The sequence below is a fragment of the Oncorhynchus mykiss genome, chromosome 11 (assembly GCF_057628025.1).
Source record: "Oncorhynchus mykiss isolate SJ-2025 chromosome 11, ASM5762802v1, whole genome shotgun sequence".
NCBI lineage: Eukaryota > Metazoa > Chordata > Actinopteri > Salmoniformes > Salmonidae > Oncorhynchus > Oncorhynchus mykiss.
In genome coordinates this window covers 12497560-12517023 of record NC_143032.1, presented here as the reverse complement: position 1 = coordinate 12517023, position 19464 = coordinate 12497560, and the positions used below count along the sequence as shown (strand labels likewise).

General features: G+C 40.7%; 1 protein-coding gene across 1 annotated transcript; it reads right to left on the bottom strand.

Annotated features, from left to right (window-relative positions):
- Positions 1-1653: 1653 nt before the first annotated feature.
- On the bottom strand, positions 1654-19248 carry LOC110535284 (tomoregulin-1). Its single transcript, XM_021620188.3, has 10 exons — positions 18349-19248; positions 9717-9826; positions 9312-9441; positions 9163-9189; positions 8889-8985; positions 5934-6082; positions 3539-3595; positions 3169-3289; positions 2688-2849; positions 1654-2384 (listed from the first exon to the last, which is right to left on the bottom strand). The coding sequence occupies exons 1-10, from the start codon at positions 18548-18550 to the stop codon at positions 2351-2353; spliced, it is 1089 nt and encodes a 362-aa protein (XP_021475863.2). The 5' UTR covers positions 18551-19248; the 3' UTR covers positions 1654-2350.
- Positions 19249-19464: the final 216 nt, after the last annotated feature.

The window sequence follows — 19464 nt, the reverse complement described above, 5'->3', positions numbered from 1 at the left end:
CTGGTCTGATGAAATCAAGCTTGAACTCTTTGGCCTGAACGCCAAGCATCACTTCTGGAGGACACCTGACACCATACCTACCGTGAAGCATGGTGGTGGCAGCATCATACTGTGGGGATGTTTTTCTGCGGAAAGGACATGGAGATTAGTCAGGAGAGATTCTTGATGAAAACCTGTTCCAGACCGCTCAGGACTTCACACTGGGGCGAAGGTTCAACTTCCAACAGGACAACAACCCTAAGCACACAGCCAAGACAACGCAGGAGTGGCTTCGGGACTAGTCTCTGAATGTCCTTGAGTGGCCTAGCCAGAGCCCAGACTTGAACCTGATCAAAATTCTCTGGAGAGACCTGAAAATGGCTGTGCAGCAACGCTCACCATCCACCCTGACAGAGCTTGAGAGGATCTGCAGAGAAGAATGTGAGAAACTCCCCGAATACAGGTGAGCCAAGCTTGTAACTCCATACCCAAGAAGAATCGAGTCTGTATCGCTGCCAAAGGTGCTTCAACAAAGTATTGAGCAAATTAACTGAATACTTATGTAAATGTGATATATTAGTTTTTAGGTTTAATAAATTAGCAAACATTTATAAAATCCTGGTTTTACTTTGTCATTATGGGGTATTGTGGGTATTGTGGGGTATGTGGGAAAAATACAATTTAATCAATTTTACAATAAGGCTGTAATGTAACAAAATATAGAAAAGGTCAAGGAGTCTGAATACTTTCCGAAGGCACTGTATGACAGAGACACTGTACAATAAGTGGCTTTGTCTACCTCTGCTGGATTCTTGTGTTTACTGTAGTTCTAATGTTGAGGTTATGGCTTTTTACACTACCAAGTAACCAGTGTTGGGGAGTAGTGAACTACATGTAGTTCAACTAGTAATTTAACTACATTTTGATCCAAACGCTGCAGCAGACCTGCTGCTCATAGTTTCAGCAGCAGACCCGCTGAATCATAGTTTCAGCAGCCGACCTGCTGCTCATAGTTTCAGCAGCAGACCTGCTGCTCATAGTTTCAGCAGCAGACCTGCTGCTCATAGTTTCAGCAGCAGACCTGCTGCTCATAGTTTCAGCAGCAGACCCGCTGAATCATAGTTTCAGCAGCAGACCTGCTGAATTCTTACTTGAATCATAGTTTTGGTATTTAATAGGTTGAATAGGCAAAAAAAACTGCAGTGATCTGTTATTGCAATTTGCAGTCTATGACATTTCAGATTTCTATATGATAATTTATCACATAGTAGTTTGGATGTAAGTGAACTACTTTTTCAAAGTAACGTTAGTTAAGTAAAGTATATTTTTCTTAAGGGGAGCTTTAGGATAGCTTAAGTTCTTTCAGTGTGAAGTAATTGGTAGCTTGGTAAACTATATTTTCAGAGTAGCTTCCCCAACACTGCAAGTAACCCAATAACCAGTGTAGTTCTCAGAATCAGAATAATATTGTGTGTATTATCTAATATTATGTAATATGCACATATGTAATAATACTGTATCTGAAAAATGAGCCGGGTTTGACATTAACCCATTATTACTGTAACAATATTACAATCCTATAATAAAAAAATGTAATAATATCACAATAACATTACATTAATATAACTACATTCTGGTTCTGTAATTTGTACTCATATGAAGACAACATGAGCGTTTGGAACACAGATGTTTTAATACCACTGAAACGACATCACTAAACACATTTTCACAGCTCATGCAATATACAGAATCTACAATCAAATATGTTTACAACTATTTCATTAACAATAATACAAACAACATCAGAACATCAAAAACAACAAATTATATATAAAAACATTTAAATTAGTACCTAGTGGGAAAAAGTGTTCCATCCCCGGAATGGTATATTGAAAAGTAACCAAAACAAACTGTACACATCAGCTTATACCTCATTTATAGAAAACTGCATTTGGTATATAGTTGAATTTTGTAAAAACAAAACATAAACAAAGAAGTAAAATGTACTGAGAGAAAGTCACTAAAGCTGAAGCTCGGTGTCCAAGGTTTGTGTGCCTAAAGCTACCACCACCACCACCTTGCAAACAATGGATGATCAGATAAAAATAGCTGTCCTTTTTCTGCCCGTTAAAAAAAATTATAATGCAGCAGTCTGACAAAAAAGCAGCAAGAGCTGCAAATGTCCATAGGGGAGAGAAAAATAAGGCCCCATTATAAAAAAAATAATACATGTCCATTCAAAATAAAGGAGGCACAAAACAACAGATATCAAAATGTGATCCATGTGGTGCAATCCAAAATGCATTAAAAAAAAAAACAGCTACATCATCCTGGATGAAGTCCCAGAGGGAAAATGTCCAAGGTGCTGCGTTTATCTTCGTCCCCTCTGGTTTTTGGGACACCTCCTATTTAAAAAGAAAAAATGAATAACAACAAACTACATTTTGACTGCCCCTCAAAGTACAGTGTTCTGAACTGTAGAACTTAAAGAAATATGGAATGAATTACAAAATTAGCATAGTATGTATGCATACACTTTTTTCAAATGACACACATTTGGCATAGCACCTTCCATAAGACTTGCAAATTCATGCCACGGTATGTTGTTTACAAAAATGACATAAGCAGATTACATGTTTCTGTCTTTTATAAGCCTATCATAAATGTGCTAATAAGATCACAAAGGTCACTTTTGAGAACACACCCACCTTGTGAAACACATGACAACGGCGACGATGATGGCGATCTGTACGGCTCCGATGATGGCCGCTATGAGAACGTAGTGGAGTTTCTGTCCACTGGGAACCACGTACAGGATGTTGAAGTCTTGGATCTCGTCACACTGCTGGCCAGTGTAGCCCGAATCACACCTGAGAAGTCAACCAACCAGGTAGCACTTAATTTCATGCTACAGAAATTACCAGGTGTTCACTGAGAAATGACACACACAGTAATTACCTATGAATTAAGAAAAAAAGGCACAAAGAGCACATCGCTGCTGTCAGATGAAAACATCCTCTTCAAAACAGAAAAAACAATCATATTTTCCCATTAACAAACATACAATTATGAAACATTAGACACTATTTTGAATAAATGTTTACATTTGTAAAAATGGAGTTACAAGGTTTTCATTCGACAGCGACGATATGCAGGTAAGTAAAAAAAAAAAAAAAAAAGGACACTTACCGGCATGTGGGGATGCTATACTTGATTTCACATTGGCCGTGTTCACAGAAGTTGGCGTAGTCCTCTGTGCAGGGGGTGAGGATCTCTCCATAAGCTCTATCCTCCCCTATGTCTGCCGTGTCTTTAAAGGCATAAATAAAATCGCGGTCATTGATATTGTTTATATACATTTTAATGAGTGAGCTAGGCCTTGTCATCATTTGCAAATCAAATATAACTGAAATGTATCGTCCAACAGAAATATTATTTGCAGTGATGTAACAGCATAACATCACTATTCCCATATAGACAACATGAACCATGGTCTGAGAGATAAATCAACTACCATAACAACATCATAACAGAGTGTGGGAAATGGGAGCAACCTTACCAAAAAGATCAGTCTTGCTTTTGCTACCATCGTCTTTGTCTTTTTTTTGCCCTTTTTCTGAAAACAAGACACATATTTGTGAGTGCAACACAGACATTGTCCAGTATTGCTACAAGGACCTTTATCTACTTCCCCTTTAAGGGATAGCAGCATTTTAAATGTGAAATAATTCATTAGGCTACCTTAAAAATAGTTTTTCTACTGTAAGAAGTAAAGAGAAATTGAATTGGAGTGACTCAGGGAATCAGTGTTCCAGCTCTTTGAGTTCTTGGAGTTGGAGAACCGTAATCACAAGGATTATACAACTGGTCATAAGAGGCCTGAAAATTGCCCCCACATTATTTTTATGCCTGGAGCAAGCGGTGACGCGGTCACATTATGGTCTCATCCCATTACTCAGTGCTGGCTTGATAGAGATAGGAATGTACATACATTTCAGCTCCACCTCAAGAATAGAATAGAAATACTATTTTGACTCTAATATAGTACATGTCCAACATTTGCAATTGCAGTAAGCTAGCATCATCATAAACATAAATGTGGTTGATCAACAAACCAGTTATATGATGTGGATTTTGTACAAGTAAGACACCTACCATTTCTATAACAAACTAATAACCTACAGTACTGTTTAGGATGCTCATTGACAATAAGGCGACCATAGACACAATGTGAGGGTCATGGCAGCTTTCTATGTTGACCAGTCATCGTACGAGGCTGCTGGTAACTCTGACAGACAGTAATTGTAATGCATGCAATCATTTGCAATGCTCATTTGCATTACCAAATTAAACAAATGACAGATAAGTGGTGAGTGGCTGGGTTTAACTTGAGGGGAATTTGGACTGTTGAGATGTAGGGTGACACGGGCTTGCTTCAGCTTCACTGCATTTAATGGCCCTCCTGCAACATTTGGCCAACTGCACCATCATTAGAAATGCCTCGCAACTGATTTAAGAAGAGATAGACACGTACTGTACATAGGGGTCACATGACAAATGTTGTTAAAACACATATCAGGCTGTGCACAACAATTACTATCTGGGAATGAACGCAATAACACCATGGTTGCCAATAATATCACCATGGTTGCCAATAATATCACCATGGTTACCAATAATATCACCATGGTTGCCAATAGTATCATCATGGTTGCCAATAATATCACCATGGTTGTATACAATGTGAAATTCCATTATATGAATACTATAGGAATATTGGAACATCCATAACTAGTTATTAGGTTTCCACGGTGGGATGCATTCTATTCAAGTTTAGATTAATGTGATATGTGGGACAAAACAGTTCATTATTTGTGTAAATTGATCTTTTAGATCTAGATTTTGGGACATATTTCAAATAGGGCCCTTTTTCGTGTGGTATGGCATCGCACTCAGATAAAGAACTACATTGGAAAAATGTCTTTAAACTGATTTTCTAATAAGAATGGAGAAACATTTTTGTAGTTCTCTGACCAGCTGGTTGCCCAATGTCCCTGGGTCATAATAATGTGCCCCAAATCCCAACTGTGTGAGATTGGGGTCATGTTCGCATTGTAACATTAGTGTACAGAAGAAAGAACAATCTCAGGTTTTTTTATTTGAATCTCAAGCATTGTATAAAGCTGTTGTAAGTAGGTGGGAACCTAATACACTTAGCTATCAGCATGTATAAAGCTGTTATAAGTAGGGGTGAACCTAATAGACTTAGCTATCAGCATGTATAAAGCTGTTATAAGTAGGGGTGAACCTAATAGACTTAGCTATCAGCATGTATAAAGCTGTTATAAGTAGGGGTGAACCTAATAGACTTAGCTATCAGCATGTATAACGCTGTTATAAGTAGGGGTGAACCTAATAGACTTAGCCACCACTGTATACTGTAGCATAGCATAGTGCACGGTCATAGTGAGAATCGATCAACCAATTGGAGTGGGGATCATATTTGAATTGCCCTTCCTGTGTTCACAACAGAGGCATCAGAGTTTGACATTAACTAGCCATCGTACAGGTCACTGGCTGTGTAGAGTGATGCAGGGGAAGGTCATCACTTGGAAAGAGGGATGTTTATATTAACACACTACGGATCAGGAATATCAGGACTGGCAACAGAAACACAGAGGAGGATATCCAGGACATTGTATTCAACATGAAGGATTTATATCATCTACACTAAAAATCTCAGTCAAATGTAAAATTGTGATGGGTTCTCTTTCCCTGAGACTGTGAAAAATACATGAAATCAATCGAAAGCCCAATGTTTTTCCCCCCTGAAATAATCCTCTTTATAATACAATACAATATGATAATGCAGTGCAATGCAGGCTAAATGCAGTATATTGGACATAAAATGACATGTTTCCAAATTACATTTTAAGATGAAAATGTGGCATTACCTGGACATCTCCCCAGATGCTTCACGTCAATCTTCACCTGCTTCAAGCACGATGCCTCTCTTACGTGACAGGGGGCAGTGTAGGAGTTTCCGTCTGTTCCACACACCGGGTTGTCATTATGGCCACTGCAGTCAATGTTGCACATGCACCTGGGTGTCGAAGAAAACATTTATATAAACATCTGTTTAATGATCACTGTATTAACACTGTATTAACACTGTATTAACACTGCATTAACACTGTATCAACACTGTATTAACACTGCATTAACACTGTATTAACACTGAATTAACACTGCATTAACACTGCATTAACACTGCATTAACACTGTATTAACACTGCATTAACACTGTATTAACACTGTATTAACACTGCATTAACACTGTATTAACACTACATTAACACTGCATTAACACTGTATTAACACTGCATTAACACTGCATTAACACTGCATTAACACTGTATTAACACTGTATTAACACTGTATTAACACTGCATTAACACTGCATTAACACTGCATTAACACTGCATTAACACTGTATTAACACTGTATTAACACTGCATTAACACTGCATTAACACTGTATTAACACTGCATTAACACTGTATTAACACTGTATTAACACTGCATTAACACTGCATTAACTGCATTAACACTACAGTAACACTGCATTAACACTGTATTAACACTGCATTAACACTGTATTAACACTGCATTAACACTGCATTAACACTGTATTAACACTGCAACAGTAAAAGCTCTAAACATACACCATCAATCAAACTGAATCGAATGTGACAACCCAGGACCCCAGTATATGGAGAAAATAACAGAAGATTTGAAAGGAGGACTAGCGGTCGCTAACGATTCAGATAATTGGGACCCAAATAAAGAAGACCCCCTTTCAGAAACTACTGGTTGCACAATAACATACCTTTAAAACCAATACGTTTTTCCAACAACTTTAGCATCCCACCAACCTTTTCTTTATATCTGAACAGTGTTGCCGGTATCAAAGCCGAAACGTTTATTTCCGCAAACCGACCTAGCCATGACTGCGATAAAGTTCTGCCTATGGCTCAGTATGAAATGTAGCCGTAATACTGAGGCGGCATTGGCGCGCACTATGCTCTGGTTGCTAGGCAACGCCCGTTGCTACTATCCTCCTGGCAGTTGTAAACTTTGCGAGGCATGTCACCACACACACTGTTTTCTTAACCACAACTGGATGGATCCATAAATAATTACTGTGGGAATAAGTATTACTGAATGACGAAAATACTGGAATAAAGTAGGCTAATGCAATTGAAGGCATCAAATTATTGGTTACTGAAACTCCCAAAGTCATCTAATTGTTATAATACATTTGAAGCAATAGCAACTATTTCAGCACCGTTTTGTGTTGCTTTGAGACAAGTCTGGGGATCAATCAATGTCATAATATTCTCTGTTTGGATATTAGTTAGGCAACAATTAGGCTGTGGAAATGTTAGCTAAGTTGAGGTGAGTCCTGCTCGTGATCACCTTGTCTAGTTGGTTTATTCATTAGCACTGGTCAGAACATTTTGCCAGCATGTTATGTAACTTAACAAGTGGATAATTTTTCTCTTCACTCACAGTCGCTTAGAGGCCTAGGCCTTCTCCTGACCAAAATCCCGTGACTTGACTAAATCAATCAATGTGATTTTGCTTCACTGAATATCCATCTGTATATTTGGTTAATTCTCTGGCTGGGCAGATAAGTGGAGGTGGTATAGCTCATCTATCACTGGTCAGAAACATTTAGCATGCTAAAATGTAGCCTAAATCAACTGTAGGTCTATCACTGATCAGAAACATTTAACATGCTGTAATGTAGCCTAAATCAACTGTAGGTCTATCACTGATCAGAAACATTTAGCATGCTGTAATGTAGCCTAAATCAACTGTAGGTCTATCACTGATCAGAAACATTTAGCATGCTGTAATGTAGCCTAAATCAACTGTAGGTCTATCACTGATCAGAAACATTTAGCATCCTGTAATGTAGCCTAACTCAACTGTAGGTCTATCACTGATCAGAAACATTTAACATGCTGTAATGTAGCCTAACTCAACTGTAGGTCTATCACTGATCAGAAACATTTAACATGCTGTAATGTAGCCTAAATCAACTGTAGGTCTATCACTGATCAGAAACATTTAGCATGCTGTAATGTAGCCTAAATCAACTGTAGGTCTATCACTGATCAGAAACATTTAACATGCTGTAATGTAGCCTAACTCAACTGTAGGTCTATTATTTTGCTCGAGCAACTCCAAAAGCCTGCAGAGTTTGTGAAATATAAACACGAAATTCACATGCTTTTGAAACGTGGATAATGAAAGCATGGGTTCAGTTTCAAAATATAACTTCTTCTTTTTTTTGACAGCAGCTCCACATGCTGCCGTGATGTAAGTTGTATGGGAAAAGTATTATTTGTATTTTATTCTGTTATATTTCATTATAGTCTTAGCCTACTGTAAAATATATGTGTGTTTACTGTGATCAGGGTAAGTCTTGTCTGTTTAATGAACTAAATAACTATTGATTTCCTGTGCATGGCACAGCCATGTATCCTATAGGATGCACAGAACAGTAACATAATTCAACTCAAAATATGCCATTCTAATCTTATAAAAATACATCTTATTGGTCTTGAAATGTTTCTTAGGACCTGCCTAAAACATAATGGATTTCTTTGTGTTGGTGTATAATGAATGGATTTATTCAAATCCACCACATCAGCCCACGTCGAGTCACACTCCTAAACGTGCTGGCATGTGCACGGGAGATATAAAAGGCTTTTCCTGGAAAGGATGAGGCAAAAATGGGTCTGTGTGAATTGGGTTCTAAAAAACATTGCCTGATTTATTTATGGCAACATACAGTGAAGTCTTTCTGTAAAGGGTATAATTCCAGATGAAAGTACTCACAAGATATCCTCAGAGTCCACGTCGCATTCTGCTCCAAACTTGCAGGTGCCACATTTTGTAGTCTTTTTCCCTCTGCCTGTGCCTGATCCTTCATCATCTGTAGGAAAGGAATAAAACAAAAATGTGCTGTTAGCTGTCAACAAAGTTAATATTGTTGCATTAGTGTTTGGATTGGCAAAGCTTTTCTTTTGGCAAGCTCTTTCTGTAACATTGTAACATGGGTTGGCAAGTCCAACTTATTAAAGTGAAGCAGGAACAAGTTACAGCACAATACCTCCGTCGCCTGATCCGGAACTGCCATCTGTGAGTTAGAGCATAGAAAATGAGTTAGTTTCAGCTTCATCTAAATGAGTAATAAGGCAATGACTAGGGACAGTTTAGAGTGAGAAAAAAGTGATCAGTGTGCTGCATCCTGACACTCACCGGTGGAGCAGGCCCCTTCAGAGACCTGTGATATGGACTTCTGCTGCTTGCACGCTGCTCTCCTCATGAAGCACTCGTTCTGGAAGGTGTCTCCGTTGGACCCACAAACAGAGATGTACTTCTTAGAGCACTGGAACACAACGGGTAATGGTAGGGTGTTACAGTTAATGAACCATCATAGCCTAGACCTAACCATTTCTGAGGACAGAAACCTGAAAGCGCACATAACATTTTAAATGCCCATAGACTTCAGAAATAATTTATAAGCAAACGCCATGCTAACGGATGGCAAAGGGTTATGCAACATTTGGATAAGCCATTCCTGCTTGCTTTCTTACTCATGGTGATGGCAGTCTTATTTCACAACAGAGAACATGAGAGCATCTTTCCCACTGTGTTACTTACATGGAACTGGCAGACACATTTCAGGTCAGGCCCGTTCTCTCGACAGGTTCCCCCGTAACGACATGTTACAGCATCACACACTCTCAGGTCACTCTTCTTCTCAGACGCATCTGTAAAAAATAAAGGTGTTCTTATCAGCAAGGCAGTGAAATACCATTATTTTACAAAGAAATAAAGTAGAGATATATTTTCCAGTTTACAATAAAACCATCTAAATATTTTTGACAATGCATCTAGTGTAGTCTACTAGTATCCATGTGATATAGCTTTTCTGTCTTTGAGAATAACATATGAATAATTGAGCCTAAACTCTTTTTTTACTAAGAGTATATGAAATAGTGTGAAACCCTGTATAGCTATGCTCGTATAATTCATGTTCCAAAACACACCCTCAACTTCCCACTCAAATTTGTACACAAACACAGTATTTTCCCTCATTTGTATCTTACCTTAAATACAGTTAGCCTGGATTCCAAATCAATATGCTTTGTTTCACCATGAAACTGAGTAAATCAGTTAGGATTCCAGGCTAAAATCCAGTATGAACCAAAGTTAATTAACTCCTGGCAACTCAAGAGTTCACGGACACTCCTTCCAGTAATGACTTTCATCACTTGTATGTGCTCCAAAGCCAATAACAAGCTTCCCCTTTAGCCAGAAATATACTTGAACATATCTCATACTGGGCAGTATTTGTCAGAGGAAGAAGCCAAAATCAATGGCACTAAAAGAGTGAAGATGCGGGTCGTTAGCAGCACGTAGCCACCGGACTGCTTCACCACAACACATCAATAGTAGTAATCTCATCACTTCGTCAATGGGTCTACTAATGAGAGATCGGGTACAGAGAGAGCTTAGCTACACATCATTGAGAAAGACAGTGCTATGAGCATTGTGCTACAGTCTCTGCCCAGTATAACTGGACTGAGAAATTTAGCCACTAGTCATTCGCACCATTTGGCCCTCATTTACAAATTCCTTGGCATTACATGATCACGGGAGTCCAAAGCCAAGTACGATCAACGGGGACCTAGAGAGTTGAGCAGAAAAGATTGGAGGAGAAGGCAATGTGAGAATCTTTCATCGGAGCTGAAGCACATTATGTGTAAGAAGCATCACTGATAGGATTGATGAGGATTTCAGGTAGCCAAGGTGGGCTTACCAGCACAGAGCCAGGTATGCCATCACAATGTGTACGGAATGATGTGTTACGTAATCCTGATATTTAGTGAAAACAAAGCCAGTGCTGTACAACCGGTAGGCTTTCAGTAAACTGTTTAATTCCCCCTGTTGACATGCAGTTGCAGTATATTTTGTTTTTCCCCTAGCTTTGATAACTACAGCAGGAGTGGGAAATGATTGTTGTACTAGAACTACTCTAGGTTCATGGACACCCTGAGGGAGAGTGTTTGACTCTGGAGGAAAGGTAAACAGAGTTGTAATGGAGGAGTGAGAAGGCCTTCCCAGCCATCCAGGCAGGTTGGACAGCAGCCATTTACATCCTCCTGGGGTCAACAGCGTTATCTCCTAGCCTTCATATCAACTGGCAGGACATTGGAAAAACCCCTGGCCTGTGAGTTTTAGAGGGTGGGGGTTGGGGGGGGGGGGGGTGCAGAGAGAGCGAGGAAGAGAAACATAGGAGAGAGGGAAAGAAAGAGAGAGAGAGAGAAAAGGAGAGGTGATGGGAATGGAAGAATCCTACTGCTCTGAGGTTTGATCTGAAGTTCCCTTCTGTTCTCGTTGCAAGTCCCCATGAGAGAGAACCATTTTCAACACATATGATCTGCAATAGGAACTTTGTGTTATCTTATTCCCAAGAGTCTCATTCCCAAGAGTCTTATTCCCAAGAGTCTTATTCCCAAGACCTTCTCTTTTAGAGAAGGTCTAAAACCAGGAAGGCAATAGTATGCTGCTAATCCAATAGCTTGAGACAGGTAAACGCGCCACAGGGTCTAATAACCCAACCTTTGAACAAATGGGAGGCAAAGTAGTTCCAGGCCAAAGATTATCATCAGCCATTCCTAACAATTAGCTCTTCTTCTCAATAGACCAGTCTGTTACTGATAGGCAGTCCTGTGTAGCTCAGTTGGTAGAGTATGTCACTTGCAACTACAGGGTTGTGTGGGACCAGTACAAAGAAAGTATGAAAATGTATGCTCTCACTACTGTAAAACGCTCTGGATAAGAGCGTCTGCTAAATTACTCAAATGTAAAAATGTTACTCAAGCAATGGTCCCAGTCTCTGATATAAAGGCAGCTATCCCCCATCTCAGTCAGCCTGTACATAAAGGACTATTGGCTAATTTCCTCATTAAAGTCACGCCCTGGGGGTCCTGAAGCTAAACGATTTAAATACGGGTCCTGACCTAAAACTCCTCTGTAATCAAGAAAGAGCACCACTGTATAGGATCAGAAGTCTTCAAAACACTGCAGTAGTCAAGAGAGTATTTAAAAGCATTTCACCACACCCGCAATAACATCTGCTGACCACGTGTATGTGACCAATAACATCTGCTGACCACGTGTATGTGACCAATAACATCTGCTGACCACGTGTATGTGACCAATAACATCTGCTGACCACGTGTATGTGACCAATAACATCTGCTGACCACGTGTATGTGACCAATAACATCTGCTGACCACGTGTATGTGACCAATAACATCTGCTGACCACGTGTATGTGACCAATAACATCTGCTGACCACGTGTATGTGACCAATAACATCTGCTGACCACGTTTATGTGACCAATAACATCTGCTGACCACGTGTATGTGACCAATAACATCTGCTGACCACGTGTATGTGACCAATAACATCTGCTGACCACGTGTATGTGACCAATAACATCTGCTGACCACGTGTATGTGACCAATAACATCTGCTGACCACGTGTATGTGACCAATAACATCTGCTGACCACGTGTATGTGACCAATAACATCTGCTGACCACGTGTATGTGACCAATAACATCTGCTGACCACATGTATGTGACCAATAACATCTGCTGACCACGTGTATGTGACCAATAACATCTGCTGACCACGTGTATGTGACCAATAACATCTGCTGCACACGTGTATGTGACCAATAACATCTGCTGACCACGTGTATGTGACCAATAACATCTGCTGACCACGTGTATGTGACCAATAACATCTGCTGACCACGTGTATGTGACCAATAACATCTGCTGACCACGTGTATGTGACCAATAACATCTGCTGACCACGTGTATGTGACCAATAACATCTGCTGACCACGTGTATGTGACCAATAACATCTGCTGACCACGTGTATGTGACCAATAACATCTGCTGACCACGTGTATGTGACCAATAACATCTGCTGACCACGTGTATGTGACCAATAACATCTGCTGCACACGTGTATGTGACCAATAACATCTAATGACCACGTGTATGTGACCAATAACATCTGCTGACCACGTGTATGTGACCAATAACATCTGCTGACCACGTGTATGTGACCAATAACATCTGCTGACCACGTGTATGTGACCAATAACATCTGCTGAACACGTGTATGTGACCAATAACATCTGCTGACCACGTGTATGTGACCAATAACATCTGCTGACCACGTGTATGAGACCAATAACATCTGCTGACCACGTGTATGTGACCAATAACATCTGCTGACCACGTGTATGTGACCAATAACATCTGCTGACCACGTGTATGTGACCAATAACATCTGCTGACCACGTGTATGAGACCAATAACATCTGCTGACCACGTGTATGTGACCAATAACATCTGCTGACCACGTGTATGTGACCAATAACATCTGCTGACCACGTGTATGTGACCAATAACATCTGCTGACCACGTGTATGTGACCAATAACATCTGCTGACCACGTGTATGTGACCAATAACATCTGCTGACCACGTGTATGTGACCAATAACATCTGCTGACCACGTGTATGTGACCAATAACATCTGCTGACCACGTGTATGTGACCAATAACATCTGCTGACCACGTGTATGTGACCAATAACATCTGCTGCACACGTGTATGTGACCAATAACATCTGCTGACCACGTGTATGTGACCAATAACATCTGCTGACCACGTGTATGTGACCAATAACATCTGCTGACCACGTGTATGTGACCAATAACATCTGCTGACCACGTGTATGTGACCAATAACATCTGCTGACCACGTGTATGTGACCAATAACATCTGCTGACCACGTGTATGTGACCAATAACATCTGCTGACCACGTGTATGTGACCAATAACATCTGCTGCACACGTGTATGTGACCAATAACATCTGCTGCACACGTGTATGTGACCAATAACATCTGCTGACCACGTGTGTGTGACCAATAACATCTGCTGACCACGTGTATGTGACCAATAACATCTGCTGACCACGTGTATGTGACCAATAACATCTGCTGACCACGTGTATGTGACCAATAACATCTGCTGACCACGTGTATGTGACCAATAACATCTGCTGCACACGTGTATGTGACCAATAACATCTGCTGACCACGTGTATGTGACCAATAACATCTGCTGACCACGTGTATGTGACCAATAACATCTGCTGACCACGTGTATGTGACCAATAACATCTGCTGACCAAGTGTATGTGACCAATAACATCTGCTGACCACGTGTATGTGACCAATAACATCTGCTGACCACATGTATGTGACCAATAACATCTGCTGACCACGTGTATGAGACCAATAACATCTGCTGACCACGTGTATGTGACCAATAACATCTGCTGACCACGTGTATGTGACCAATAACATCTGCTGACCACGTGTATGTGACCAATAACATCTGCTGACCACGTGTATGTGACCAATAACATCTGCTGACCACGTGTATGTGACCAATAACATCTGCTGACCACGTGTATGTGACCAATAACATCTGCTGACCACGTGTATGTGACCAATAACATCTGCTGACCACGTGTATGTGACCAATAACATCTGCTGACCACGTGTATGTGACCAATAACATCTGCTGACCACGTGTATGTGACCAATAACATCTGCTGACCACGTGTATGTGACCAATAACATCTGCTGACCACGTGTATGTGACCAATAACATCTGCTGACCACGTGTATGTGACCAATAACATCTGCTGACCACGTGTATGTGACCAATAACATCTGCTGACCACGTGTATGTGACCAATAACATCTGCTGACCACGTGTATGTGACCAATAACATCTGCTGACCACGTGTATGTGACCAATAACATCTGCTGACCACGTGTATGTGACCAATAACATCTGCTGACCACGTGTATGTGACCAATAACATCTGCTGACCACGTGTATGTGACCAATAACATCTGCTGACCACGTGTATGTGACCAATAACATCTGCTGACCACGTGTATGTGACCAATAACATCTGCTGACCACGTGTATGTGACCAATAACATCTGCTGACCACGTGTATGTGACCAATAACATCTGCTGACCACGTGTATGTGACCAATAACATCTGCTGACCGGGTGTATGTGACCAATAACATCTGCTGACCACGTGTATGTGACCAATAACATCTGCTGACCACGTGTATGTGACCAATAACATCTGCTGACCACGTGTATGTGACCAATAACATCTGCTGACCACGTGTATGTGACCAATAGCATCTGCTGACCACGTGTATGTGACCAATAACATCTGCTGACCACGTGTATGTGACCAATAACATCTGCTGACCACGTGTATGTGACCAATAACATCTGCTGACCACGTGTATGTGACCAATAACATCTGCTGACCACGTGTATGTGACCAATAACATCTGCTGACCACGTGTATGTGACCAATAACATCTGCTGACCACGTGTATGTGACCAATAACATCTGCTGACCACGTGTATGTGACCAATAACATCTGCTGACCACGTGTATGTGACCAATAACATCTGCTGACCACGTGTATGTGACCAATAACATCTGCTGACCACGTGTATGTGACCAATAACATCTGCTGACCACGTGTATGTGACCAATAACATCTGCTGACCACGTGTATGTGACCAATAACATCTGCTGACCACGTGTATGTGACCAATAACATCTGCTGACCACGTGTATGTGACCAATAACATCTGCTGACCACGTGTATGTGACCAATAACATCTGCTGACCACGTGTATGTGACCAATAACATCTGCTGACCACGTGTATGAGACCAATAACATCTGCTGACCACGTGTATGTGACCAATAACATCTGCTGACCACGTGTATGTGACCAATAACATCTGCTGACCACGTGTATGTGACCAATAACATCTGCTGACCACGTGTATGTGACCAATAACATCTGCTGACCACGTGTATGTGACCAATAACATCTGCTGACCACGTGTATGTGACCAATAACATCTGCTGACCACGTGTATGTGACCAATAACATCTGCTGACCACGTGTATGTGACCAATAACATCTGCTGACCACGTGTATGTGACCAATAACATCTGCTGACCACGTGTATGTGACCAATAACATCTGCTGACCACGTGTATGTGACCAATAACATCTGCTGACCACGTGTATGTGACCAATAACATTTTATTTGATTTGAGCAGGACCAGGCCTAGAATCCAGTCAAACAGCATTGATCCTGACCAGCACTATAGAATCATTAGTAATGTAAGTATGGTCATTATTGCTGTTTTACCAATAGTTGTTCTTCAGAGACATTTTAGTCATTTAGCAGATGCTCTTATCCAGAGCGACTTACAGTAGTGAATGCATACATTTTATTTCACTGGTCCCCCGTGGGAATCAAACGGACAACCCTGCTGTTGCAAGCACCATGCTCTACCAACTGGGCTACAGCAGAGCAGCAGTGCAGGTTCACAACAACCATGCTTCCACTGAATTCAACCCAATCAATGCAAGCGTTGACAAATAAAATCAGTGTGTCTCAGTGGAAGTGGGGAAATGCCACAATTCACTGTATTTAAAGGGACAGTTAACTCCAAAATGTAAATTTTGGCAGATATTTTTTAGAAGTAGTCTAATGTCAGGTCAAGCTTAATCCACATCCCACATGATCAGTTGTGTGACCTAGATCCAGCTATGCCTCAACCTGAAAACGATGGTAAAGATAAACACACTGAAAAAAGGCAGGAAATATGGTGCTTGTATTTTCCATTAAATTCTGAAAGGAATTTTACCCTTTATATCTGGGAGATTTATGGTTGCTAAGGTCACATCTGCTATGGGCTTTTCTGAGCCTGATCAGCACCCAATTATAGGTTGTTTTCATGAGCAGTGAAGAACAACCAGGACCACAGGGAAAAGGAATGGCTCTGTTTATTGAAGGAAGTGAATCGGGTGAGTAGCGAAAGTAAACAAATAGCTTAACATGAGGAAAACAACGACGATTGGTTTTATCAGGAAAGCTACGCCGACATGCTCTTCTTTATAAATCGGAATACTTTGAAATGAAAAGTAAAAGCCTAGGTTACTTAACGAATACCATACATATAGGCCTCCATTAAAAACAGATGCTATGGGAACACTCAGGGCAATTGGGATTAGGTAGGGGTGGAAATATATCCACATTGTGTTTGCATTCATCTCTAATGTCATCAAGCATAGACCAAATCATAGGTCAAATCTGGTTCTTCTCTAGATTTATTCCTAGGCCACTTTAATAAATGGAACACCAGCCACTTTAATAATGCCACTTGTATAATGTTTACATATCTTGCATTACTCATCTCATACATCTATTGCATCTTAGCCTATGCTGCTGTCATTGCTCATCTATATATTTACATGTATATATTCTTATTCCATTACTTTACTTAGATTTGTGTGTATTAGGTATCTGTTGTGGAATTGTTAGATATGACTTGTTAGATATTGCTGCACTGTCGGAACTAGAAGCACAAGCATTTTGCTTCACTCCCAATAACATGTGCTAACCATGTGTATGTGACCAATAACATTTGATTTGATTTTTATTTGATTTAGGTTCATGGATTTTCTAGGGAGTTTTTCCTAGCCACCATGCTTCGACATCTGCATCAGTCACACTGAATGTTGTCTTCCATCCCGATCATCCTGATGGTGGAACCCCACCCCCCAATTTGACCAATGATGACACTGTATTCAAACAAAAGTCCTTACTCCTAATCAGGAAACTGAGAACTGGCAGTTTCCATTTAATAAGGAAACACAACCAAAGAGAGCAGCACAATCCAGGGTGGGGTTCACAGATGGAAATGATTTCCCTGCATGCACCTCATCAGAGGGGACAGATCGAGGCATCCTCCAAATACACATAGGCCTATCCAATCTAATTTCTCAAAAAAACATGCATTGATCCACAGTGATTCCGCTTATGAAGCAGGGCCACTCAGTGCCGTATTTCCAACTAATTCAGACTAAGTGAGCATGATGTTCTTTGTCTGCTGGTCAAGGATGCCCAATTACCGAGCAGCGTTCAATCAGCAAGGAGAGATAAACTACCTCCAGGGTCCCATGTAGCAAAAACACATAAAATGTTTGATAAACCCAAATTATTTCCCGATAAGAACTTGTTTTGTCAAAGTGAAGTGATAAAGTAAATGTGTTGATACTCACCTAGGCAGCCCTTGCCTTTTCCCGAGACACATTCGCTGCTCTGAGAGTATGAAGCCTGTGCTCCAGGCAGTGTAGAGACGGCCAAAAGGCAGAGGACCAAGGAGAGAAAACGGCCTGCCGAGGGTCCGTGAGATGAGAGGGGATATCCTCTGGACATGATGCTTACAATGCTGTGTAGAATGGGCACACTGTCGTTTCCCATGTTTCCTAACCTATGCTTTTTTCAAATGGCAGAAATATTTCAACGAATCCACCAGATGTGTATGGACACCCAACGAACAAAACGCGATGTTATTTGCAAACGGTTTCACCCACGGCTAAAAAAAGGTTTCATCTCCAACGCAGAAATGGGATTTTCTCCCAGGATAGCCATAGAAAAAACACCATTATCTCGGACTTTTAACACACAAATTACATAAACCAAATGTCGGGTTGACTCTACTGGCCGCTCGACTGACCGTCGTACAGATAGGGTGTGCGATCATGGGCTATTTTGACTGTCGCCTTTACCTTTGACGTGCTTGCCTTTCTCTATTTTATCCCAGCGGAAAATATCCCTTGTTAAAATGTCCCTCCTTCATCAACACAATCCCAGCAAAGGCGAAAATATATTGTGTTGTTGTAGTAATTTACCCAGACAATGTCCCAGTGAGGTTTTGTGTATCACCATCAACAAAGGACTTCGGTGAAGCTTGGGGATCACATGACGCGAGACCACCCCCATCATTGAAGCACGCTTTGCGATGGAGGGGCAATATAACCCCTTATAAATAAAATATGCGTGGGGAGGGGATTCCGATTGTACCCTGGAAGGACACGTTATAACGCGACAGTTACTAATCCTGTATAAATCCTGTATCACCTATGAGACCACGCGGAGGTTACAGCCTAAACCAAAACTTTATTTTGTTAACATGGAAATTAAGACAATTAAGCCTAAAGAAATTAGAATTATTACAATTCTTATATATAAAAAAATATCTTCAAATGCAGGCGTTATTATGTACTGTTTTACACAGATCAGAAGGGTAGCCGGAGAATACAGATATACATTTTACCAATCCATGTTCAATTTATTATTTCCAAGTCATGTTATTCTTAACAAATGATATCCCA